Below are 27,459 nucleotides of genomic sequence, written 5' to 3'. Positions count from 1 at the left end.
AGAGGCTTTAACCCACTGAGCCACCCAGGTGCCCCACTTTTTTTTTTTTTTTTTAAGATTTTATTTATTGGAGAGGGAGAGGGAGAGTGAGCAGAGGGGGAGAGAGAGGGAGAGAGAGAGAGAGAAAGCACAAGCACCTGTATCAGTGGGTAAGAGAAGCAAAAGGAGAGGCAGACTCGGCACTGAGCAGGGGACCCAAGGATGTGGAGCTTAATCCTAGGACCCTGGGATCCTGACCTGAGTGACCTGAGCTGAAGGCAGATGCTTAACAGAGTAAGCCACTCAGAGGCCCCTTTACTTTTGTTTTTTTTAGTAGGATTTTAGGCGGGAACAAGATGGATATGTGTTCAACCTACCATCTTTATCCAGAAGTTTGGCAAGTCTTCTTTAAAGTTTTCTTGGAAGATCCAGAAACTTTAAAAAAAAGAAAGATTTTATTTATTTATTTGATAGAGATCACAAGTAGGCAGAGAGGCAGGCAGAGACAGAGGCCAGGGAAGCAGGCTCCCTGCTGAGCAGAGAGCCCCATAAGGGGCTCAATCCCAGGACCCTGGGACCATGACCTGAGCCAGAGGCAGAGGCTTTAACCACTGAGTCACCCAGGTGCCCCGAAGATCCGGAAGCTTTTACCAGCTTCTTCCATGAAAAATATTCTCTATCCCTCGCCTGAGAAATGAAGAATAGAATAGACAATTACACAATGTTATTTTCTCTGACTCTTTTACCCTAAGGAAATATACTCTTGTTTAAAAACAAACAAACAAACAAACCCAAAAAGTCTCCAGCTGGCTCTTGAAGGAAATTACCTCTAACTCTTGAAGCCATTCAGGTCTGGTATTCCTCATAAGTCTTTGTATTCTACCATCTGGATGTTTATTTGATGGCTCCTTCTGCATGGAGTGCTCCTTTCTGTCCTTTTTTATATCCCAGTTCATCATCATTAATGTGTTCCCGCTCTGGGAAACCTTCCATGATCCTTGTCCTCACCATTACTACCTCCAAGTTTGGATAAAGTATCTTTCTTTTTTGTGTTTCTTTTCTTTTTCTTTTATCTTTTTTTTTTTTTTTTTTAAGATTGTATTTATTTATTTGACAGAGAGACCACGAGAGAGGTAACACAAGCAAGGGGAGTGGGAGAGGGAGAAACAGGCTCTCCACGGAGCACGGAGCCTGATGCGGGGCTGGATTCCAGGACCCTGGGATCATGACCTAAGCTGAAGACATACGCTTAACGACAGAGCTACCCAGGCGCCCTCTATTTTGGGTTTCTACACGAAGCAATTATTATACTACTATTATTGTCTGTATCTTTAGGTATCTATAGTATTTTTGCTAGGGACCAAATCTGTTTTATCCTTTAGTATACATCAGCCATCTCACTTAGAGACTCAAGTACTTGTTGTTTTAAGGTTTAAAACTTGGGGCACCTGAGTGGTTCAGTTGGTTAGGCATCTGAATCTTGGCTTTGGCTCAGGTCATGATCTTAGGGTCGTGGGATTGAGCCCGGAGGTGGGCTCTGTGCTCAGCTTGGAGTCTGCTTGAGATTCTTTTCCCTCTCTCTCCCCTTCCACCCCTCCTCCAGCTCAGGGACCTGTACATTTCTGTATGCATACACTCTCTCTAAGTAAATAAATAAATAAAATTTTAAAATTTAAAACTTGTAGGAAAATAATATGTGGTTTTAAAAAATCTCTCATGGTTATTGAATTAATACTAAAATCCATTTAAAAGTTTATCAGTAAAATGACAAAAATGAAAAAGGCAAATTGAGTGATTGTTTTTAAAGGAATTTAAATGAAGTTACTATGAATTAAAAGATAAGGACATGTCTCATCTTGGATACTTTTTTTTTTTTTCCCCCAGATTTATTTATTTGTCAGAGACAGAGAGCCCACAAGCAGAGGGAGAAGCAGGCAGGCAGAGGGAGAAACAGGCTCCCCACTGAGCAAGGAGCCTGATGTGGGACTGTGGGACTTGATCCCAAGACCCTGGGATCATGACGTGAGCCGAAGTTAGATGTTTAACTGACTGAGCTACCCGGGTGTCCCCAGCTTGGATGTTTTTATCAGTGGCTATGAAAACTAATTGATGCCTCTTTATTAGAATCACTTGGAAGATGACGTCACTTGAGTTCAAGGGAAACATCTTAAATAAGTTTGGTAAAATCTGTTCTGTTTTATTTAGAGGAATATCCCTGGGTGAAATGCAAGCTGACTCTTAAATAAGTACATTAGCTATAATTAGCTTTATTTCATTTTCAGGCACATAGGGTATAGTTTGGGAGCCTTCTGCAGATAGACTGGAGTTTCTAACAAAGTTCAAGAACGTTTTAAACACTTTTTTTTAAAATGAAGGAGAATTTGACAATTTGATCTAATGAAGAAAAGTTTTATTTGGATAAGCAGAATGTACTACCACTCTGGGGAAAGGCCTTCTTTTGGAGATGGTAAGACAGGAGCTATATGACCCTTCCCCAGAAATCATCTTGATTCTTTGTCTTCTTTCTAGAGATAGAAGGATCTTAACCTGATTCATGGCAAGACTTTAGGGGTCCTAAACTTGTATGCAAGCAGAATTTTGTGTGAGGGTGCATTTTTGTCAGGAAAAAGTCCATACTTTTATCAGATTTTTTTTTTTAAGATTTTATTTATTTATTTGACAGACATCACAAGTAGGCAGAGAAGCAGGCAGAGAGAGAGAAAGGGAAGCAGGCTCCCTGCTGAGCAGAGAGCTCACAGATTTCTAATAGTGTCTTGACCTAAGAAAGTTTTAGAATCATTGGTCTAGGTATTAAGTCACTGTGTTTGCTCTCTAATGAGAGCATAAAGTGGAGGGGCCAAGAGAGCAAGAATTCATTGTGGCTCTAAGACCTTTTTTTTTTTTTTTTAAATATTTTTATTTATTTATTTGACAGAGAGAGAGAGAGAGAGAAACAGGCTCCCCACTGAGCAAGGAGCCCGATGCAGGGCTTGATCCCAGGACACTGAGATCATGACCTGAGCTGAAGGCAGCCGCTTGATCCACTGAGCCACCAGGCGCCCCGGCTCTAAGACTTTTTTGATGTACATATAACTGATACAAAAATTCAAAAAACAATATTCGTCCGTATAAAGTACAGTGTACCCTTAACATCTTCTGTTCTATTTCAGTTTTTTAGAAGATTTTATTTATTTGTGAGAGAGAGAGAGAGATCACCAGCAGTGGGGAGGACTAGAGGGAGAAGCAGGATCATGAGCTGAAGGCAGACGCTTAACTGACTGAGCCACCCAGGTGTCCCCTGTTCTATTTCATTTTTAATGACTTTTTAACAGAGAGATCACAAGTAGGCAGAGAGGCAGGCAGGGCAGGGAGAGGGGGAAGCAGGCTCCCTGCTGAGCAAAGAGTCCAACATGGGACTTGACCCAAGGACCCAGAGATCATGACCTGAGCCGAAGGCAGAGGCTTAACCCACTGAGCCACCCAGGCGCCCTTTAATGACTTTTTTATTTTTTTATTTTATTTTATTGTTTTTTTTTTTTTTAAAGATTTTATTTATTTATCAGAGAGGGGGAGAGAGCGAGCACAGGCAGACAGAATGGCAGGCAGAGGCCGAGGGAGAAGCAGGCTCCCTGCTGAGCAAGGAGCCCGATGTGGGACTCAATCCCAGGACACTGGGATCATGACCTGAGCCAAAGGCAGCTGCTTAACCAACTGAGCCACCCAGGCGTCCCTAATGACTTTTTTTTTTTTTTTAAGATTTTATTTATTTATTTGAGAGAGAGACAGTGAGAGAGAACATGAGGGAGGAGAAGGTCAGAGGGAGAAGCAGACTCCCCATGGAGCTGGGAGCCCGATGCGGGACTCGATCCCAGGACCCTGAGATCATGACCCGAGCCAAAGGCAGTCGTCCAACCAACTGAGCCACCCAGGCGCCCCCCTAATGACTTTTTTAAAAGTAAATTTTCTTAATGCCAGGCTTGAATTCTCAACCCCAACATCAAGAGTGGCATGTTCTACTGACTGATCCTGCCAGGCGCCCCTTCATTTTTATTATTTATTTGTTTATTTATTTATTTTAAAGATCTTATTTATTTATTTGACAGAGAGAGATCACAAGTAGGCAGAGAGGCAGGCAGAGAGAGAGAGGAGGAAGCAGGCCCCCCGCCGAGCAGAGAGCCCGATGCGGGACTCGATCCCAGGACCCTGAGATCATGACCCGAGCCGAAGGCAGCGGCTCAACCCACTGAGCCATCCAGGCGCCCGCCCCTTCATTTTTAAAATGTTGGTTACAACCTTCTAAATGTATTTCTTAGTATTCTGCTTGGTGGTAACCCATAGTTTGAAAAACACTGGTCTAGTACATAGTTTACAGAATACTTTCATATACTCTTCAGCTTCACAGCAGTCCCCTAAGGTAGCATATAACCTATTTATTTTTACAGATGACGAGAATCAGAGATGTTAAGTGACTCACTCAAGTTTGCACTGCCAATATTTGGCAAAGTCAGAATTTGATCTTGAGTCCTAGGGTTTAACTCCAGCTCCACTGCACCTTGTTTGCATCTGATCAAAACTACTTCCTCTTCTCACCCCGCCTTCCCTACCACAGTTGTATTTAAGGATAATATTAGCTTAAACTACATAATTGGGTAAATCCTGTTTCCCCAGTTAACATGTCTGCCCTGTCCCTAATCCAATTCATTTGAAGTCTTCTCTTAGAAGTTCTAGATTTCTTTTCCATCCTGTACCAGTGGTTCTCAAGCCTGGATATATATATCAGTGTCAGTCAACTGTGGAACTTAATATTCAGATCTCTGGGCCTCCAGCAGTGATTCTGATTTGGTAGATCTGGGGGAGAGTTTAGACATACATGTTTTTAAAAAGCACCATGGGGTGATCCAAAATGGAGGCCAGCGCCTGCCGGCATTTCCTAAAACTCTGTGAGGAATGGCCAGTGGAGGAGACCAAACAGTCAGGAGTAGCACAGGCCTTTCTGGAGGGAAAGGGTACTCAAGATTGTAGAGCCTGAGGCCTGTGATCAGAGGTATGAGAGCTTAGCATGACTCCATTCAAACTATTACAGATATAAGAACCCTCACCCCAAAGACATGAGCCTCACTGGCCTGTCCCCAGAGTACAGGCCAATCCTGTCCACAGACATCCTGGAAGAGTTTAAGGAAATGAATAAAGAAATGTGGAAGAAACTGCAGGAGAAGTTTGCTCCCAGGAATCCCAAGGAGAAGCAGAAGGCATGGGATCAGCCCTTATCTCACCCACGCTACTAAACGTGGAGTCTTCTAGCTGCCATCATAAATAAATTGCCTGATCACCCCCCACCAAAAAAAAAAAGCTCCACAGACCTGAAACTAATGTAACATAACAAATTAAAAATAAATAAATAGCTCCACAGGTGATTGTTATACATAAGTGAAGTTGAGAATTTTTACCCTGGATACATTTAAATTGTTGGGCATGGAAGGAAACCTAGGATTTGGGAAGTAGCTAGAGACTTCTTGATCCTTTAGAGTTTTAGGGATCTAAAGGGATTTAGATTTAGTTTTTAGTTTAATTTTATGGCAAGATCTATCCCCTTCCTGGTTTCCAACCTTCTATGTGGGTATATCCATTTAGAAGTGTAATCAGAGTCTGAGTTCCAAGGGATCTAGTGGTTCTCTTCTCCCCGCTGCCTCTTTTTTTTTTTTTTTTTTTAAAGATTTTTATTTATTTATTTGACAGACAGAGATCACAAGTAGGCAGGGAGGCAGGCAGAGAGGGGAGAAGCAGGCTTCCTGCTCTGCAGAGAGCCCGATGTGGGGCTCAATCCCAGGACCCCAGGATCATGACCCGAGCTGAAGGCAGAGGCTTTAACCCACTGAGCCACCCAGGTGCCCCCCCACTGCCTCTTTTTTGATGAAATGTTGGATATCATAGGGTTGGAATATGTTCATCGAAGTATGCAGTTGGAAAAGGCACCTTGTGAAATGGTAAGCTTGGATTATTGTTTAACATTCCCATGAAAACAAAGTCCTTATGTAATGCTTTTGATTTATAGATTTGAATAAATAATAGTGAAACAACTGAACTTTATGATTCAAGTTAAATAATAGATTTGATCAGAAAAATGATACTTTGAGTACTATCAGTTTTGTATTCTGAGCAAAACAGGAATTGCTAAAATTTGGGTTTCTTAAACAGTTCAACTCTCTCTCTTTTTCCCTAGTTCTTTTTGGAGGTGGATATCTGCTCAGACAGTAAGAATTATAAGAGGTCAGTTACAAATAATATTCTTTCATGTTTACAGTATGATAAAAATTTTATGTTCATGTGCTAAAATATTAAACCATAGGCATTCATGCTAAAAGTTGCCTTCTACAAAAAAAAAAACATAGGCAGGTTTAGGGGGTTGGGTAGTCTGAAGTGAATGGTCTGACAGTGGTAGTATTCCAACCCCTTTTCTCTTTAATTCAGGACTAGAATCAATGGAAATGGGACGGGCTGTAGATTAGCTTCTAGAGTGGAGAGCTACTCAGTGATTTTCCATAGATGACCTCTCTTTTCTGGTGCTTTGCAAGCTTGTGCCCAAAGATACCATTCAGTAGATTTGCTGGTTGGTAGATAAGCTCTCAAGCTGCTGACAACTGAGCTGCTTCTGATCTTTGCAGCACTTGAAGGAAGGCTGCCTTCATGTTCTTCTTAGCTAGGAAAGAAAAATTTGAGGTTGACCTTATGGAGCCTCTCATTTATTTATTAGTCATTTCTTCTTCTCCCATGGAATCAGAGAATCGCTCTTTCTTTAAAATTTTTTTTTTTAAATAAACATATAATGTATTTTTATCCCCAGGGGTACAGGTGTGTGAGTTGCCAGGTTTACACACTTCACAGCACTCACCATAGCACGTACCCTCCCCAATGTCCATAACCCCACCTCCCTCTCTCGATGCCCCTCCCCCCAGCAACCCTCAGTTTGTTTTGTGAGATTAAGAGGCACTTAGGTTTGTCTCCCTCGCGATCCCATCTTGTTTCATTTATTCTTCTCCTACCCCCCTAACCCTCCACGTTGCATCTCCACTTCCTCATATCAGGGAGATCATATGATAGTTGTCTTTCTCCGAGAGAATTACTCTTTTCTCATGAATTTTATTTTTTTGTGTAGTCACCCAATTTCAGTTCAGACTATAAACTAGAACATGCCCCGGAATGCTTTATTTCTCCTGTAAAGAAGGCCACCATTATCTTCTGTGTTAGTAGAGATGGAATTTGGTATTCTGTGGGGGGTGGGAGAAAATGGGAGTCTTCTCTTATTATTATTTTTTTAATTTGATTATTTACTGATCTAAAATGTGAAAGAAGTAGACTTTTTTTTTGCTGTACCTTTTGATGGTGGTCTTCAGAGTGCTCTGTTAGAATTTTACCTCCTTCCTTCCCTCACTTTGTCCTTCTCTCCCTTTTTATTTCCTCCCTTTTTTTCTCTTTTTAAATGATTGGTTTTCTTTTTGCTTTCTGGAAGTGACTATCTTTGGAGACATTTAAAAATTATTTTAAAGAAACCTAATATTCCAAGGGAGGAATGTACAGTAAATTTAGATGTCAAGTTTTTCCTGTTGCATGCTATTTTTATATTTGATTCTACTTTTTTAAAATAAAAGTTAACAGAAGTAATCTCTAACTCACTCTTGGGAAATACCTAGAAGTAATTTTTTTTTTTAAACATTCCTGGAAATTTGTTATTATTCTTTTATTCTTCTAGCAGAGTGGTTCTCAGAGTTTTAGGACTTGTTAAAATATAGATTACTGGGTCCCAACCTGTAGGTTCTGATATGGTTAGTTGCTCTGTGGTAAGACCCAAGAATCTGTACTTTTTATTTTATTTTATTTTTTTATTTATTTGACAGATCACAAGTAGGAAGAGAGGCAGGCAGAGAGAGGGGGGGAAGCAGGCTCCTTGCTGAGCAGAGAGCCCGATGTGGGGCTTGATCCCAGGATCCTGAGATTATGACCGGAGCCGAAGGCAGAGACTTTAAAGTACAAAATCTGTACTGTAAAGAGGTTCCCTGGTGATGCTGGGGCTACTGCTGCTGGTCTGGAAACTACACTTTCTGAGAACTACTGCTCTATCATTTATACTGTTTTTCTTTGTATATAAATAAGCTCTGATCCACAAATAGCATAAGAGTGGTGCACTTATTATTTTAACATGTTTAATGGTGATTTCCCATACATTTAAAATCTTGATGTTTTGTTATCTAGTGTCAAAGAACACTGCTTTTTACCTACTCTTGTACTTTATTTATTAATATAAATTTATTGTCTATTGATACACCATCTCTTACAGCGCCTTGAAATCAGTATTGGGAATATTGCTTTCTAAATTAAAGTTGCTAGGCTGCAAGAGGTTCAATACTAAGTTGACATGTATTTCTAAAGAGTTTTCTTAATAGGATTTTTTGAATGACAGAATAAATATTGTTTCTTTTAGCTTTGTTTTTTATTGTTCTTGTGGACTTTGCACTGTTCTGGTCTTTGTTAATTAGTTTGCTAGTAGTTGGAAATATTTAATTCTGGTTTTTTTTTTTAAGATTATTTATTTATTTATTTGGCAGACAGAGATTACAAGTAGGCAGAGAGACAAGCAGGGGTGGGGGGAAACAGCCTCCTTGCTGAGCAGAGAGCCTGATGTGGGGACTTGATCCCAGGACCCTGGGATCATGACCTGAGCGGAAGGCAGAGGCTTAACCCACTGAACCACCCAGGCGCCCCAAAATATTTAATTCTGACTAATAAGGCCCTATACCTAGAAAACTAATACTTACTGAGACTGCTCCCTTATTTTAAGTAGAGATCTTGAATTTGATAGTACATTCATTTTCTCCTTATCGATGTCAGCACATTAGGGCCAAGAGCAGACGTTATTGGGTGAATTTTTAACAGGACAAAGATTTTCTTTTTCTATTAAAAAAATACCTATCTGGGATTGAGCTCCGTGTCGGGCTCTCTGCTCAGTGGGGAGCCTGCTTCCCTCTCTCTCTCTGCCTGCCTCTCTGCCTGCTTGTGATCTCTGTCTGTCAAATAAATAAATAAAATCCTAACAACAACATCAAAAACCTATCTGGAGTTTAATTTAAAGCACACACATATATATATGTATATCTCAATGTCGGCATATATATCAATGTCAGTATATTTTATGTGTATATATTTACATAAAAATACACTTCTGTAGACTTCACAACCTGTCAGTGTACTGTTGGAATGAGGTGATAGTTATATAGTTGACTCTAAATACCTAGTCTGAAATGACTGTGACTCTCTGGAAATCTTTTCCTGCATTCTCCCCAGTACTGACAACTGAAGTCACAGTATCATGAGTATCAGATGAGTATCAGTCACAGTATCAGATTTCACCTACTGCAGAGGTCTTTCCCTTGATCATAATTATTTTTTGGACATTACCAAATTGATAAAGAGATTGGGAATGGCTTACAGTTTTGTTTTTTTTTTTTTTTTTAGATTTTATTTATTTGACAGAGAGAGAGACAGTGAAAGAGGGAACAAAAGCAGGGGGAGTGGGAGAGGGAGAAGCTGGCTTCCCGCCAAGCAGGGAGCCCAATGCGGGGCTCAATCCCAGGACCCCAGAATCATGACCTGATCTAAAGGCAGATGCTTAATGACTGAACCACCCAGGTGCCCTTTGGCTTATAGTTTTTTGAGAGAGATTCCTTTGAGGAAGAGGAAGCTAATTTTAATTTTTTTTTAGGCATGGTTATCATGATCTGTATTTTCCTTCCTTGTAGAAAACAGAAGCTGTGAAATAGAATAGCCAAAGAAACTAGTTCTCAAACTACACATTGCTTCCAAGTGCCAGCTGTAGTACATTAGGTATAATCTATGGTTGTCCTTTGATATAGGTTATTATCCATAACCTGCTTTTCTCCCTCATTTTCCTCATAGCTCTGAGAGCTCATTTTGAAGGAATAATGGATGAACCATCCCCCTTGGGCAAACCTATGGAGCTGAACCAGCATTCCCGATTCATAATTGGTTCTGTGTCTGAAGATAACTCAGAGGATGAAATTAGTAGCCTGGTGAAGCTGGATCTGCTGGAGGAGAAGGAGGGCTCTCTATCACCAGCTTCTGTTGGCTCAGATACACTCTCTGATTTGGGGATCTCCAGCCTACAGGACGGCTTGGCTTTACACATGAGGTAAGACAAATTTAATGCTTTCTTTATCTAACATGACCTTTTGGTTTCACTGATTCTGTTCTGGAAAGAGCAAGAATAATTTTAGCCAAGATTGTGCCACCTTTTCCTGCATCACTGGACTTGAAGCTTTGATGAATAAATGTACTTTGTATGAAGTGCAGTTTTCTTTTCTTTCTCTCTTTCTTTTTTTTGGAAGTGCAGTTTTCAAAGTGTCTTTTCCTAAACGTGCCTCTCAGCTTTTTCCTGTTCATTCTACATACTCGGTCTTTTAGTGACATCTAGTCAGTGAGAGGTTGAGGAATTTGGTTTCTGTACTACTTTGACTAATGTCATAACTATCTTAATGAGTGATAGGACTTTTTGCAGGATTGGGCAAATTTATAGTAATCTATCTTTGAAGTGCTTTATCATGTCAAAAAGATATATTCTATTTCTGGCAGGGTCAGTCCTCAATAACAACCTGTGGCAGGAGCAAAGGGTGATTATAGACCTGTCCTTTTTCTCTAAAAATGGAATTCTTTACATGTAATTGAGAATGTCAGTAAATATTAACACTGGATTATTCTTATTTATTGATGTTTGATTATACAAACAGTATGGGATATATTGACCTTTGGTCATTTGCTTTGCATTTCTTGAAATAAAGGGCCTGGATTAATGGTTCTTGGTTTTCACTGTATGTCATAATCACTTGGTGGGGCCTTAAGAAATGAGCGCCATCTCCAAAGGTTCTGAATCATTTGATATTGGCTTGATTTGGAGCTGGGGCCTTTTCTTTTTTTTTAAAACTATCCAGATCATTCTAATATACAGCCAGGGTTGAGATGATAGTTCTGGCAGAGATAAACATTAATTAGAGTGGCTGTTGGTGTTATTATCTCGGTGCTTCTATTATTGATGGATCATAAAATAATTAAGCTTCTTTTAATATATTCAAGATATAGACTGTATAGTAAAATCCCACACTGGCTCTGGCTGAATGTGACTCTCCTGGGACTTTGGGGTCCTTGCTTCTGAACGATGAGGTAGTAAGTTGGTGGTCACCCCTTTTAGCTATGTGGAGGTGAGAAGAAAAGAGTTAAGCCAGTTAATTATGTTTTATGTCATAGATTCCTAGAACTGCAATGAACCAGAGAAATAATGTAGCCTAATAGCTTTTCTTCAAGTAGATGAGAGAACTAAGGCTTAAAGAGGGGCAATAACTTGCCTAAGAGTGAATAGCCAGAAAACTGAAATTCAAAGTCAGGTGCCCTGATTCCATTTCACTAACTTTTCTACTCTATTTCCCTAACAACAAACGTGTCTTAATTATTTAGCTATTTCAGACAAAGTTGGTTTTTAGGAGTTGATGAATGAAGGATTTTATCTAATCTCTGGGCTCAAAGGGGAATAGAGGGCAGTATTTAGTGGCAGATAAAAAGGGTCAAGTCTTTTTTTAGAGGTCAAGTCTTTATGTAAATATTTCTTATAACTTTATAGTTCACTTAATGGTTGACCTGAAGGCTAGTACTGGTGGTGATATCTTACCCTTTGAGGTCTTTGTAAATGTGTGAAGGTTGTGACTGGTGGAACTACAGGGGATCCATTCCAAGACCCCAGTGGATGCCTGAAACTGCAGGTAGTTCTGAATACTACATATACTATGTTTTTTCCCTACACGTATATACCTATGTTAAAGTTTATTATTATTTTTTTAAGATTTTATTTATTTATTTGACAGAGAGAGATGATAAGCAGGCAGATGAGAGGCAGGCAGAGAGAGATGAGGAAGCAGGCTCCCTGCTGAGCAGAGAGCCCGATGAGGGGCTCCATCCCAGGACCCTGAGATCATGACCGGAGCCGAAGGCAGCGGCCCAACCCACTGAGCCACCCAGGCAGGTGCCCCCCTATGTTAAAGTTTAATTTGTAAGTTAGGCACAGTTAAAAGATTAACAATAATAACTAATAGTAAAATAGAACAGTTACAATAGGCTGTAATGTTATGTGAATGTAATTTCTCTCTCTCAAAAATCACATTATACCAATTTCACCCTTCTCATCAATCTTATCAGTCATGTGAGGATGTGAGAGGACAAAATGCCTAGGTGATGAGATGAAGTAAGGCGAATGATGTAGGCATTGTCACATAGCTTTAGGCTACTGTTGACCTTCTCATGCTGTGTCAGGGGAAGGGTCATCTGCTTCTGGACAGCGGTTGACTGTGGGTAAATTAAACCTTGGAATGTGAGGAATCACGGATGAGGGAGGTCTACTCCTGTTCATTTGCATTTGAAGGACAGAGGACCGATGATTCTAAACCTTCTTCAGTATGCTAGATAATCCCACATAGCCAAGAATTGTCCTCAAAATGTCATAATGCCCCTGTTGAGAAAGACTGGGTTAAATCTAAATCCTTAAAGTCACACAGCAGCTTGAGAAATTTGTCCAGTCTGAGACCATGTGAAACATACTGTCCATTCATTGGATTAGGAAATTGTGTTTGGCAATGGTGACATAAACACCATTATAGGAAACTCAGCCAATGATTTGCAAGGCAGCCTGTAGTTGCCAAGTTGTTCTCAAAGTCAATGTTTCTTATTGCAAAGACTGTGTGGTCTATGGTATGAGTGCCTGAGAATTTTCTTGCTATCACTACTGTTGCAAAACTCATGCCAATAGCTCATGGAAAAGCAGTGGATTGAAGTGTGTTCAGTGGCCTGGGGAGGAGTTTGCGCCTGCTTCTCAGCTACCAAATGTTCCAAAATAGAACACATGTTTTCCACTGATCCATTTCTAAGTCATTTGTGGATGTAGTATCCTTAGGGTTAATTTAAATTGAGTCAGATTCACTTGATATTGGAGAGATCTCTATTCTTGCATCTGCCACCAATTAGATATGTGACTACAGATAATTCATAAAAATTACCTCTTTGGACTCATTTTCCACATCTGTGAAAATGAGGATACTGGTTAAGATATTCTTTTTTTTTTTTTTTTTTTTTTTTTAAAGATTTTATTTTTTTATTTGACAGAGAGAAACCACAAGTAGTCGGAGAGGCAGGCAGAGAGAGAGAGGGAAGCAGGCTCCCTGCTGAGCAGAGAGCCCGATGCGGGACTCGATCCCAGGACCCTGAGATCATGACCTGAGCCGAAGGCAGCGGCCCAACCCACTGAGCCACCCAGGCGCCCAAGATATTCTTTTTCACTCTTTGAACCCAGAGTTAGAGATTGGTTGAGTTCAAGATTACCTTCCTGAATGAATAATCTAATCTTTTACAGACCTTGTAGATTAAAGGGGCTGGTGCATTCCTAAGAGGTGTTTACTAGAGGTCATCTAAAACCAAGTAGCATGGGGTGCCTTGGGGTGAGATCAAGAGTTGGACGCTTAACTGTCTGAACCACCCAGGTATCCCCTGGTCATAGACTTTTAAAAAAAACACAGAGGGAGGTGGGTGGGGGGATGGGTGTAATAGGTGAAGGAAATTAAGAATATACTTACGGTGATCAGCACTGAATAATGAATGGAATTATTGAGTCACTGTACACCCAGAACTAATAGAACACTGTACATTTAATTATACTGGCGTTTAAAAACCTATAGAGCTGTATCGACCTTCATCCGGAGGAAATAGCAATGAGGTGAGATTCTGAGAGGATCTGTGAGAGGCTTTCAGCTTTTGCTCCCTTTGGATTAAGAAGGGAATTTAGAAATTTAGGGGACAAGAATAGTGAGAGAGAAAGCTGATGTATTGCTGCTACATCCTATCTTATTTTTCACATTATCTGTGAGAAATGGCAATCTTGTTTTCTCAGTGACTAATTAGAATAATAATAGTAATAATTGATAAGTTCATCAAGTCCTTTACTGTATGCTAGATGCCTGCTCTTCTTTATGTGGAGTACCATACTTAATTTTTACAACAACCTCATGAGCTGAATAATGTACTGCCATTCTCCACAATTTATGGATGGGGAACTGAAACACAGGTTAAATCATATGCCCAGGGTCACACAGCTAACTGTGTATTGAATCCAGTCAGAGCCCATACTGTCAGTCACGATGCTAAACTGGAACCTTGGGTGTAGTAGATGCGCTTTTGTTCTCTTTGAGTGGTTTTCCTCTAATTGTTAACCTTATTAAAAAGAGACGTTAGGGGTGCCTGGGGGAGTTCGGTCAGTTAAGCATCCGACTCCTGGTTTCAGCTGAGGTCATGATTTCAGGGTTGTGAGATCAAGCCCCTTGTTGAGCTCTGCTCAGTGCAGAGTCTGCTTGGGATTCTCTCTCTTCCCTTTCCCTTTGCCCCTCCCTCTGCTTGCATGCAGGCTCTCTCTCTCTCTCTCTAATAAAATTAATACATAAAATCCTTAAAGATAAAGAAGTCAGAAAATATTGAAATTAGAAAATATATTTCTAGGGGCGCCTGGGTGGCTCAGTGGGTTAAGTCTCTGCCTTTGGCTCAGGTCATGATCTCAGGGTCCTGGAATCGAGCCCCGCATCGGGCTCTCTGCTCAGCAGGGAGCCTGCTTCCCCCTCTCTCTGCCTGCTCTCTGCCTAGTTGTGATCTCTGTTTGTCAAATAAATAAATAAAATCTTAAAAAAAAAAAGAAAATATATTTCTAAATACTGCTTTATTAAAGAAGCAGTAAAAAGGGGCGCCTGGGTGGCTCAGTCGGTTGAGCCTCTGCCTTTGGCTCAGGTTGTGATCTCAGGTTCCTGGGATCAAGCCCCGCATTGGGCTCTCTGCTCAACAGGGATCCCGCTTCCTTCTCTCCCTCTCTGCCTGCTTCTCTGCCTACTTGTGATCTTTCTGCCAAATAAATAAATAACATCTTTATTTTAAAAAAAGAGAGAAGCAGTAAAAAAAAACCTAGAAACAAAACACAAGAAGGCAAAAATAAAGCTTTGTATATCCCCCACCCAGAAATTACTCCTGCTAATACCATTGTTTAATCTTTTGGATCCTTTTCTATGCATATATAGATGCATATAATATATATATGCATATAATAAAAATATGCATCTCTTTCTACTGAAATGGGATCATCCTGTATATACTGTTTTATAATCTGTGCTTTTTTGGGGTCAATAATTCCCAATTTTCTATTTCAATAAATTTTCATCTCTTTTACTATACACACCATATTCCAGTTTCTGCAGTTGACTCCAAAATGCTGGTTTATCCAAACAGTATCCAATCTAAGACCACAAGGGTGTATTCTGTCTCTTAAATTTCCCAATATTGTATTGCCACGCCCCCTCTTTTTTTTTTTCCTTTTTTTTTTTGTGACAGTGCCTAGCCATTTGTTTAAAAGGAAATCATGAAAGTATATAGCTACTGGTAAGAGTTTGGTGGTATAGAGAGAAATGGAAGCAAAAGTAAAGGATAATTTACCACTTTGCATTTTTTACAGTTATAGCACTTATAGCAAAGCAATGTAGTCTTGCACAAATGATATTTTAATGATTTTTATAATCAAAATTAAAGTGGACATTATAAATTACAGTGTGATTTGATCAAAAGCTATGAAAGACAAAGCTTTTTAGTTTTAGCTGTGTATGTTTTTAACCTGGCAAGAAATTCTCTTTCCATTTTAGTCTCTCACTTTAAACTCCTGAGTTTGAAGTGATTCTGTTTAAATCCAATAATAGAGGTGAAGTTAAATAATATCTGCAGAAGCTTTTGGAAAAGTAAAATGTGCCATACTGTGTAATATGATATTATTTATTATGAAGAAGTGCTCTCATAAGGTAAAATTTTTTGACAGGAAAAACCTTTTCAAGTCTTTTTTAGCATTTAAAACTTAGATATTTAGTTTTGAATTTGAAATTTGAAAGGCTTTAATTATAGTACACATATAGTGTCAGTGTTATAATTTAGATGTTAAGAATAACCATTATTGAGAAGGTAGGAAATTTTATTTTTCCTTCCTATCTTTGGCTCATCTATCTCCAGGCCTTTGGTTCTAGTTTTGAGTTTATATTATAGCTTTGCTTGTAGTTGGGCCTGTGAGTGTTCTTATGGTTTGGCTTTCTTCACATTTCTCATTCAGCTTTCCTGAGCTTTCTCCCTTCCCCTAGCAGCTTTCCAACCTCTTTCCTCTCAATGCTCCTTCCTTGATATTCTGAGGTTCCCAGTTGCCATGGTGCCTCAGAAGTGAGTAGACAGAGAAGGTCATTATGAGATCAGCAACTTGCTACTCTTTTTCTGAAGGCAATAGTTTGCTCTGTTTCCCACCCACTCTTTCCATTCAGAAAACAGGAGCTGTCTGTGTACGTATTATAATTTCCCAGAGTTTGTTCTGTAAACGTAGCTAATTGTAGAAATGAAATTATGAATATGGTAAGTAGGGCTTAGGATGGCCACTTGACAGTGTTTATTATTTTTATTCTTCTAGTGTAATCCACACATTTCTCCCCTCCTTTCTTCTGTGAACATAAATTTACAAGTAAAGTTTGCATTTACTACTCTAAAATTTTAAAATTGTTAGATATATACTTATAGAAAAGTTGGATATCCAGAAAGCATGTAGAAATACAAACAATCCAGAATATGATTGTCCAGTGATAATTGCTATTAATATTTGATGTTTCTTTTAGTGATTTTTACCCCATAAAGATAAATTTCATTAAAAAACACATACATGAATATCATAATGAATACACAGTTCTGTTTTTTGCTTTTTTCGTAGAACTGCACTTTCTCACATCATTAAGTCTTTGTAAGCTTCATTTTTTTTCAGCTTTTCATTTTGAAATAATTTTAGATTTATAGAAAAGTTACAAAGACTTAGCAGAGTTCCTATGTATCATTCACTCACCTTCCACTACTATTAATATTTTCCATAATCATAATACATTTATCTAGAGTTGTCAGATGTAGCAAATAAAAATACATGGGGCCTAGTTAATTTTGAATTTCAGATAAATGATGTATTAAAAAAAATTGCTGCAAATACTGCATTAGACATTCTTTCGTAAAAAATTATTTGCCTGAAATGCAAAATTTAAGTGGGCATCCTGTATTTTATCTAGCAACCCTATATCTATTAAAATTAAGTAGTTAACATTGGTACGATACTTTAAAGCAAGCTACAGATTTTATTTGGTTTTCAGCTCTGTCTTCACTCTTGCTAAGAGAGATCTACTGGAAGATTCTAATTCCTGTGCTTTTCCAGTGTGCTAAAGTGGAATCATCCTTTTTTTCTAAGTGGCTTTTCCTATAGTAGGCTCTTTGGTCTCTGAGGTGGTTACTTCTTGACCATCCACTTTCTGTTTTCTGCAATTTTTTGACACCTGTATCTGTTGGGGATTCCTCTTTCATTTTCTTTGTTCTTATGTCTTTATGCTTTTTTTGTTATTTTATCATCATTTTTGTGTGTTTTTAGACAGAACAGTGGACCAGCTCAGTTTGCTACTGTCATCTGGTAGTTTCATTAGCTTCTTACTCTATTGCCATTGGCTTCTGCTCCTACCACTTCTCTGAAACCACGCTTAGAAAACTCACTGGTGACCTCCTCATGGGCAGATTTAACAGTGTTGACTTTTCACTCATTCTTCCAACTACTTCTTATGTTTTATTAACACTCTCTCCCAATTCACCTTTCTGACCCTTCCTTCTCAGGTTCTTGAATAGTGTTGGCTTTTTTCACATGCCTCTGAATTGTTGATTTTCTGCAAAACTTCCTGGCTGTAGCCTTCTTCTCTTGGGCTACATCCTCTCTTTTGATCTACCTTAATTAACAACACTGCCTTTCCTCTCGTCTCCCCACCCAGAAATATGGGTGTTATGTGAGAGTCCTCTCTCCTCCCCACCTCACACCTAATTAGGTATGTTTATTGATGCTATACCCTAATAAATTTTTAAAAGATTTTATTATTTATTAGAGAGAGAGAAAGAATGAGCGGGGAGAAGGGGAAAAAGGAAGAGGGAGTTGCTCAGCAGGGGAGCCCATTGTGGGGCTCAGTCCCAGGATCCTGGGATCATGACCTGAGCCGAAGGCAGACACTTAATCAACTCAGCCATCCATGTTCAGTAATTCTTGAATCCATGCCCTTCTTTCCATTGCTACTGCCATTGTTCTTTTATTATTTGGATTATCACAATGGTATTTTAGCTCTTCTCCAGTCTCTTTCCCCCGTCAGTATAATAAGCCCCACATGACCATTGGAATCCTTCTGAATAGTAAACTGATCATCCTTAGCATTACTCATCTAGCATTACTTCAGTTGGTCCCTTTTACAAGTAGTATATTTTGGTGTCTAGCCAAACATCGTGCCGGGTTCTTAACAATATTTCCAATACAAAGAGTTTTCATCATTACTATGGTGGGCTTGTTGAGATCTGTAAGGGTTAATAATGTCTCAGATTTGTTTGAACTGGGTTTCAAAGGAATAAAGAGAAAACCGGCAAGCAACAGACGTAAGTACATATATGTAGCAGGAACACTAGTGATGGTAGGGTTGGCAACATGTGCAAAGCTACCAGACTGAGATATCTAGCATGTTCAGGCGATTGTAGGTCACTGAGTATTACCAGAATTTAATAGACAGGGTGTTGAGTGTCGCTGAAGAAGAGGCAGGTAAGAAAAAGGTGAGATCATTAAGCATCTTGCCTGTCACACTAAAGACATATATAAAATGGAAAACAGTATTTAGATTTGGCTGTGCAACAGAGTCATCTGTAGAGCTTTAAGAAGACCTGTTCCAGACTGCATAAATGACTGTTTCTGGTCACTAAGCTCAACAATCTACATGCTAATACTCTCCCGGTGAATCTGATATGAAACCTGAGCTGAGAACTTTCTCAGAGTTTAGAACAGTACCTGGCATATAGAGTATGCTTAGTAAATGTTTGTAGCATTGAAATTAAAGTTGTGCAGGTAGATTAGATCACTGTGAGGGAGAGTTTATAGGTAGAAGGGAAATGTGTCTTATGGAAATCTCTGGTTTGAGATGGAAGGAAATGGGAAAAAGAAGACAGAAAATGATCTGTAAGCTAGAAGGAACATGCAGGAAAACCAAGGAAAAGATCATTTTCAGGTGGAAGATGTAACCTGTAACCAACAGTGTTGCAAAAGCTTTAAGAGATAAAAAACCGAGCAAAAGCCCTGGAGTTAGTACACAAGAGGATCTTGGAATGAACAGTTTAGTAGATGGCAAGAGATTAAGTCGGGAATAAATGGTGAAGGAATAGTAATGTCAACAGTGTGTACCCTTTTAAGAAGTTGATGGCAAGGAAGAAAATAAAGCAGTTACTTGAGGGCATAGTAGGATTTCTCTCTTGTCCTCCCCTGCTATGTTTTCTTATTGGAATGCCCTTGCCCTGACCGTTGAAATTCCATTCATCCTTTCAGGTCATCACTTTTAAGGATCCTTCTTGAATGCAATCTGTGCTGTGAAATTTTCCTTACTCCTTCTGCTATTTTGTTTTTCTCTTCTGGTTATTCGGCCTTTCATTTTTCATAGCAACAATTGCATTCTTTCTCCATTGTCCTCAAACCGTAAGTCCCCCTTAAGTTAGCCCCTGTCCCTTCTAGACATACTTTGAATTTGTAACTTTGTGTCCTATTTTCTAACTTTCTGTTACACCACAAATTCTTCCTTCCAACACCTAATTTCAAATTTACTTGTATATTCACTCATATTCTCATGTTTCCTTCTTGTTACAAGGACTTCTCAACATCCTTTCTCCTTTCTCTTCTTCTTTACATTTTTTTTTTAAAGCAGTTTTTAAAAAAAAATTTTTTTTTTTTAATTTATCAGAGAGAGAGAGGGGGAGAGAGCGAGCACAGGCAGACAGAATGGCAGGCAGAGGCAGAGGGAGAAGCAGGCTCCCCGCTGAGCAAGGAGCCCGATGTGGGACTCAATCCCAGGATGCTGGGATCATGACCCGAACCAAAGGCAGCTGCTCAACCAACTGAGCCACCCAGGCGTCCCTCTTCTTTACATTTTAAGTATCTTTTTTTCTACTAAATCATTCCCATTTGCATTCAGGCATTCTCTGATTCCCGTCTTTATAAAATCCTTCTTTGATAGCCATACTCCCTTTGAACCACTTCTGTAATTGCCCCATGTCATGGCCAACATTTTTGGAAGAGTTCTGGGAACTTCCTTGTCTCTCATTCCTTCAAGCTGCGCTAGTCTGTACTCTGCTTCTAAAACAGCTCACACTAAAAATCGTCAATGACTATTATATTGCTAAATTCAGTGGGTACTTCTCAGTTCTCATCCTCAGGCCTCTCAATAGCTCTGTACAGGTAATTACTTTTTCCTTGAAACACACTCCTTCTCTTTTCTGCTGAAGACCATGCTTTTTTATCTTTCCTCCTATGTTCCCCGGTACACTCTCTAATCTCCTTTGCAAGCTTTTCCTTTTTCTTTCTTTCTTTTTTCTAAGATTTTATTTATTTATTTGGCAGAGAGGGAGAGAGGGATAGCACAAACAGTAGGCAGAGAGAGAAGCAGTCTCCCCACTGAGCAAGGAGCCCAGTTGGAATTAATCCCAGGACTCTAGAATCATGACCTGAGCCAAAAGCAGATGCTTAACGGACTGAGCCACCCAGGAGTCCAGGGCTCTTCCTTTTTCATGTTACTTTCAACAGTTAGTCCTGCTTGGTCTTGGACCTTCTTTTCCTTTCATGTGGTATACATTTTCTTCCTATACAATCTCTTCCCTTTGCTATTGTCTATATGTCAGTGACTCCCTTTATTTATGATATCCATCCCATACGTTCAACTGTTTATGTGAAGTCTTTACTAGAATGTGAATCGACCCGAACTTTTTCTTTCAAAGTAAGCTACATGCGCAGTATGGGGTTTGAACTCCCAACCCTGAGATCAAAAGTTGTGTGCTGTATTGACTAAGCCAGCTAGGCACCCCTTAGACCTGAATTCTTGATTTCTCCCATCCTCAAAAAATTTGATCCTTTTGTAATCTTCCCTATCTGACTTATAAATATTGCCTCTGGTCACTCTACTTAAGTCAGAAACCTGGGGAATTGCCCTTCAGTTCTGTTGATTCTGTCTCCAATATTTACTTCAATACATTCACTTGCCATCACCTTAGTTTAAGCCTTAGCCCGTTAACTCTTGTTTGGACTTCTAGAATGCTTGCTTAGCTGGATTCTCTGCTTCCTGATTTTCCATTGTTGCACTCAGCAGAAGATACTAGAACTCTTAGCTTGACTTCCTGGGGCCCTGAATGATCTGACTGACTTGTCAGCTTCATTATAACGACAGTTCTTCACCCATACTGGTCTTTCAGTTCCTCTGGTGTGCCATTCTTTCCTGTCTGAGGGCCACACATGCTTGTTTTTCTGCCTGGATTCTCTTTTACTCTCCCAGTGATTACTTGAGACCCACCCCCACCCCCCTTTTTAAAAGATTTTATTTATTTATTTGAGAGAGAAACAGTGAGAGAGAGCATGAGCAAGGAGAAGGTCAGAGAGCGAAGCAGACTCCCCATGGAGCTGGGAGCCTGATGCGGGACTCGATCCCGGGACTCCGGGATCATGACCTGAGCCGAAGGCAGTCGTCCAACCAACTGAGGCACCCAGGCGTCCCCCCCCCCTTTTTTTTAAAGCTTCAGATTAAATATCACTTCCTCAGAGAGGACTGCTTTTATTATTCAATACTCTTTCTGTTCTTCTTTCAAAGAACTTATCACAATTTCATTGGCATATTTATTTGATTGCTTGTCTCTATCACACTGTAACTAAAATGAAGGCAGAGATCATAGGTGTTTTGTTTGAAGTTGTATACCCAGCACTTTCTATAGCATATAGTAGGCACTCAATAGGTATTTGTTGAACATGAGGGAGAGATAGTAAGATTGGTCAGGGGCAGTCACAAAGGTAATAGTATTTTATTTTTATTTTTTTATTATTTTTTAAAATTTTATTTATTTGACAGAAAGAGAGAGATCGTAAGTAGGCAGAGAAGCAGGCACAGAGAGAGGGGGAAGCAGGCTCCCTGCTAAGCAGAGAGCCCAATGCGGGGCTTGACCCCAGGACCCTGAGACCATAACAGAGGCTTAACTCACTTAACCCAAGGCAGAGGCTTAACCCACAGAGCCACTCAGGTGCCTGGTAATAGTATTTTAAATCCTGTATATATAGTCCGTCTTTTTAGTAGATTAAGATAGTTCAGATTTCTTTTTCTTCTGGGTGGAACAGAAAATTATTTTTGAAAGGATTTATCAATTCAAATTTTCAAATTTATTGGCATAAACTTCGTAATGAGTTCCCTCTTCATCATTCCTGATACTGAGCTAGCATTTTCTCTTACTCTTTTTTTTCTTTTTTTAAAGATTTTATTTATTTATTTGAGAGTGAGAGAATACAAGCGGGGTGGCGGGGGTGGGCCACAGAGGGAAAGGGAGAAGCAGCTTGACATGGGCTCCATCCCAGTACCTTGGGATCTTGACCTGAGCAGAAGGCAGGTGCTTAACTGACTGACACACCCACGTGCTCTGCATTTTCTCATATTCTTAGTAAGTCTTAATAGAAGTTTATTAGTTTAATTGACTTTTTCAAAGAACCAACTTTCTTTTCTTTTTTTTTATTGTACATTTGTTTTCTCTTTCACAGATGTCTGCTGTCCTCTTTATTCTCTTCTTTATACTTCCTTCAGGTTTAATTTGTTTTTGTTTTTTTTTAAGATTTTATTTATTTATTTGACATACAGAGATCACAAGTAGGCAGAGAAGCAGGCAGAGAGAGAGGAGGAAGCAGGCTCCCCACTGAACAGAGAGCCCGATGCAGGGCTCGATCCCAGGACCTTGGGATCATGACCCGAGTTGAAGGCAGAGGCTTTAACCCACTGAGCCACCCAGGCACCCCAGGTTTATTTTTTTTTTTTTCTAGTCTTTTGACAAAGGTGATTATCAGCCCTTTCTTTTCTAAGCTATGTACTAAGGATTACAAATTTCCTTGAAGATCATTCTTAGCTATATCTCACGTTTTTTTTTCAGCATTTTATTATGAACAATTTTAAGCATATAACATAGTTGAGAGCATTTTACAGAGAACGCCTAGATTTTACTCATCATCTAGATTCTACCATTAACATTTTCTATACTTGCTTTATTATTTACCTATTCATTTCATCTTATTATATCCCCTAAGTTTTGTTTTTTTTTAAGATTTTATTTATTTATTTAAGAGAGAGAGAGCATGAGATGGGGGAGGGTCAGAGGGAGAAGTAGACTCCCCACTGAGTAGGAAGCCTGTACCCAGGACTCCTCCTGGAACTCCAGGATCATGACCTGAGCCCAAGGCAATCACTTAACCAATTGAGCTACCCAGGAGTCTGATATCCCCCAAGTTTTTTTTTTTTTTTTTTAAAGATTTTATTTATTTATTTGACAGAAAGAGATCACAAGTAGGCAGAGAGAGAGAGAGGAGAAAGCAGGCTCCCTGCTGAGCAGAGAGCCCGATGCGGGACTCGATCCCAGGACCCTGAGATCATGACCCGAGCGGAAGGCAGCGGGCTTAACCCACTGAGCCACCCAGGCGCCCCTCCCCCAAGTTTTGATGTGACATATCTTTATTACCATTCAGTTTAAGATATTTTCGTTTTTTGTTTTTTTTTTAAAGATTTTATTTATTTGTCAGAGAGAGCGAGAGCGAGCACAGGCAGAGTGGCAGGCAGAGTCAGAGGGAGAGGCAGGCTCCCTGCAGAGCAAGGAGCCCGATGTGGGACTCGATCCCAGGACGCTGGGATCATGACCTGAGCCGAAGGCAGCTGCTCAACCAACTGAGCCACCCAGGCGTCCCAAGATATTTTCGTTTTTTAAAAAAATATTTTATTTATTTGTCAGAGAGAGAGAGAGTGAGAACAGGCAGACAGAGGTAGAGGGAGAAGCAGGCTCCCTGCAGAGCAAGGAGCCTGATGTGGGACTCGATCCCAGGACGCTGGGATCATGACCTGAGCTGAAGGCAGCCACTTAACCAACTGAGCCACCCAGGAGTCCCGATATTTTCTTATTTTCATTGTGATTACTTTTTAATTTTTTGAGATACGATTGACATACAACATTGTATTGGTTTTAGGTATATAGCATAAAGATTTTATATTTATATATTATATATTTGTATATATATGTAAAACTTATATACTTATATAATGAAATAATTACCAAAATAAGTTTAGTTAAGCTCCATCACCACACATAGTTAGAATTTTTTTCTTTCTTCTTGTGATGAAAATTTAACATCTACTCTCTTAGCAACTTTCGAATATATAGTAATACACTATTTGTTAACCATGGTAACCATCCTGTCCATCATATCCCTAGGACTTATTTATCTTATAATTGGAACTTTGTACCTTTTGACCGCCTCCACCTATTTTGCTCAACTTGATTGTGATTTTTTTTTTTGACCCAAAATTATCTCGAAATGGAGTCCTTAATTTCAAGACACTGGCTATATAGTAAAACCACTTGGACCTATTTTAATATCTTTGTCATTGGTTTTTAGTTTAATCCATTGTATTCAGAGGATATACTCTAGGTAATTTCAAATCTTTGAAGTTTGTTGATACTTTATGGACTCACTTGAATCAGTTTCTTTTATATTTATTTATATTCATTTTTATATAAGCTCTTTGCCAATGTGGGGGCTTGAATTTACAACCCTGAGATCAAGAATCACATGCTCTCCCGATTGAGCCAGCCAGGTACCCCTAGCATATAGTCAGTTTTGATAAGGTTTTATAGCACTTGCAATGTATGTGTATTTTGTGGTTGTTATAGAACTCTCTATATACGTCATTTAGTTTTTCACTTGTTTTTCCTCAGTATATTGGACCCCCCCCCCATTTGTCAGTTGGTGAAACCAGAATAAAATATCTTGCTTCTAGAATCTTGTACATCAATAAGAAAAAGGTATTTTAATGTCTTCTTTTTAATGGAACTATAGTTAATGTACAATATTACATTAGTTTTAGATGTGCAACATAGTGATTCAGTGTTTGTATATATTATGAAATGAACACCACCATAAGTCTAGTTACCATCTATCATACAAAGTAATTACAGATTATTGACTCTGTTCCCTGTGCATCCCTGTGACTTATTTATTTTGTAACTGTAAGTTTGTACCTCTTAATCTCCTTGCACTTATTTTGCCCTTCCCACCAATCTCCTCCCCTCTGGCTACCACCAGTTTGTTTTCTGCATTTATGAGTTTGTTCTGTTTTATTTGTTTGTTCCTTAGATTCCACATATAAGAGAAATCATAAGGTATTTGTCTTTTTCTGTCTGACTTATTTCACTTACCATAATGCCTTCTAGGTCCATCCATGTCATTGCAATTAGCATGATTTCATCCTTTTTTATGGCTGAGTAATGTTCCATTGTCGATGTATATCGCATCTTCTTTATCCATTCTTCTGTTGATGGATACTTGTTTCCTTATCCTACTGTAAATAGCACTGCAGTGAATATAGGAGTGCATATATCTTTTCAAATTAGTGTTTTTGTTTTCTTTGGGGAAATACCCAGAGGTAGAATTACTGGGTGGTATGGTAGTTCTAGTTTTAATTTATTTTTAAAATTTTCAATCTATTTTTAATTTTTCGAGGAACCTCCATACTGTTTTTCCATTTTCCATTCCTCCCATCAGTGCACAAGGGCTCCCTTTTCTCTGTACCCTTGTCAATACTTGGTTTTATAATAAGAGGCATTGTAGGGGTGCCTGGATGCCTCAGTTAGTTAAGTGTCGGCCTTTAGCTCAGGTCATGATCCCAGAGTCCTGGGGGTTGAGCCCTGCATCAGGCTGTCTGCTCAGCAGGGAGCCTGCTTCTCCTTCTACCTGCCGCTCCCCCTGCTTGGGTGCATACGCTCACGTGCGTGCATGCTCTCTCTCTCTCTCTGTCAAATAAACAAATGAAATCTTAAAAAAAAAAAAGTCATTCTGACAGATGTGAGGTGATAATCTCATTGTTTTGAGATTTGCATTTCCCTCATAATTAGTGATGTTGATGATGATCTTACGGGTCTGTTGGCCACCTGGATCTCTTCTTTGGGAAAATCTCTATTCATGTTCTTTGTCCACTTTTTAATTGGATCATTTGGGGTTTTTTGGTGTTGAGTTGTACAAGTTTTTTGTATACTTTGGCTGTAATTACCCTCATCAGGTACGTCATTTGCAAATATCATCTTCCATTCAGTAGGTTGCTTTTTCATCCTGTTGATTTCCTTGATATTTCCATGTCTTATAAAGACATTCCAACCCAATAGAAATATGAGGAAAAGACTTGAATTTTACAAAAGAAGATATCCAAATGGCAAGTAAGTTATTAACAGTGTTCAATATCATTGATCATCAGCGATTTGTGAATTAAGATTCTAATGGATTATGTGCCACCCCAATTAAAAAGGTTAATATTGGGATGCCTGGGTGGCTCAGAGTGGCTGCCTTCCGCTCAGGTCGTGATCCCAGCGTCTTGGGAGGAGTCCCGCATTGGGCTCCTTGCTCAACAGGGAGCCTGCTTCTCCCTCTACCTGCCATTCTGTCTGCCTGTGCTCGCTTGCGCTCTCTCTGAGAAATAAATAAATAAAATCTTTAAAAAAAAGTTAATATTGAAAGACTGACATGGAATTCCTCCACTGCTGGTAGGAATGTAATTTGGCACAACCACTTTAGATAACTGTTGGAGGGGGGTGCCTGGATGGCTCAGCTGTTTAAGTATCTGGCTTTGGCTTGAGTAATCATACCAGAGTCCTGGGATCAAGTCCCACATCTGGCTCCCTGTTCATCAGTGAGTCTGCTTCTCCCACCTGGTCTTGTGCTCTCTTTCTCATTCATTCTCAAATAAATAAAATCTTAAAAAAAAAAAAAAAAAAGTAGGGAGCTATTTGGTAGTATCTTTTATTTTTATTATTTATTAATTTATTAAAATTTTTTTAAAAAGATTTTATTTATTTATTTGACAGAGATCACAAGTTGACAGAGAGGCAGGCAGAGAGAGAGGAGGAGGCAGGCTCCCTGCTGAGCAGAGAGACCGATGCGGGCTCGATTTCAGGACCCTGGGATCATGACCTGAGCCAAAGGCAGAGGCTTTAACCCACTGAGCCAGGCGCTCCTGGCAGTATCTTTTACAGTTAAACATACACATACTCTATCAACATCTTTTAAAGTTAAAAGTTTTAAAGTTAAAGTGTCTTTTAAAGTTAAACATACACATACTCTATCAATAAGCAAGTTCACTCCTAAGTATTTACCCAAAAGAAATGAATGCATTTGTCCACCAGAAACCAAGTACAAGGATGAATATGATCAAGAGTCATAAAAAA

At 39.4% G+C, this 27,459-nt stretch overlaps 1 protein-coding gene and 1 pseudogene across 5 annotated transcripts in view; both read left to right on the top strand.

Annotated features, from left to right (window-relative positions):
* The window catches only part of ACACA (acetyl-CoA carboxylase alpha), a 284,911-nt gene that overhangs the window by 54,381 nt on the left and 203,071 nt on the right, over positions 1 to 27,459 (top strand). For 3 of the 5 annotated variants that reach the window (XM_059379645.1, XM_059379644.1, XM_059379650.1), the window contains exons 2-3: positions 6,200 to 6,246; positions 9,928 to 10,180. In XM_059379645.1, the coding sequence (XP_059235628.1) occupies positions 6,200 to 6,246; positions 9,928 to 10,180 (300 nt within the window). The remainder of the gene's footprint in view (positions 1 to 6,199; positions 6,247 to 9,927; positions 10,181 to 27,459) is intronic. The other 2 variants (XM_059379646.1, XM_059379647.1) reach the window with 1 other exon arrangement.
* LOC132004065 (ubiquinol-cytochrome-c reductase complex assembly factor 2-like) lies at positions 4,883 to 5,264 on the top strand (annotated as a pseudogene).

This window comes from Mustela nigripes, chromosome 16 (assembly GCF_022355385.1).
Source record: "Mustela nigripes isolate SB6536 chromosome 16, MUSNIG.SB6536, whole genome shotgun sequence".
Lineage (NCBI taxonomy): Eukaryota > Metazoa > Chordata > Mammalia > Carnivora > Mustelidae > Mustela > Mustela nigripes.
This window is presented reverse-complemented; position numbering and strand designations above follow the sequence as displayed.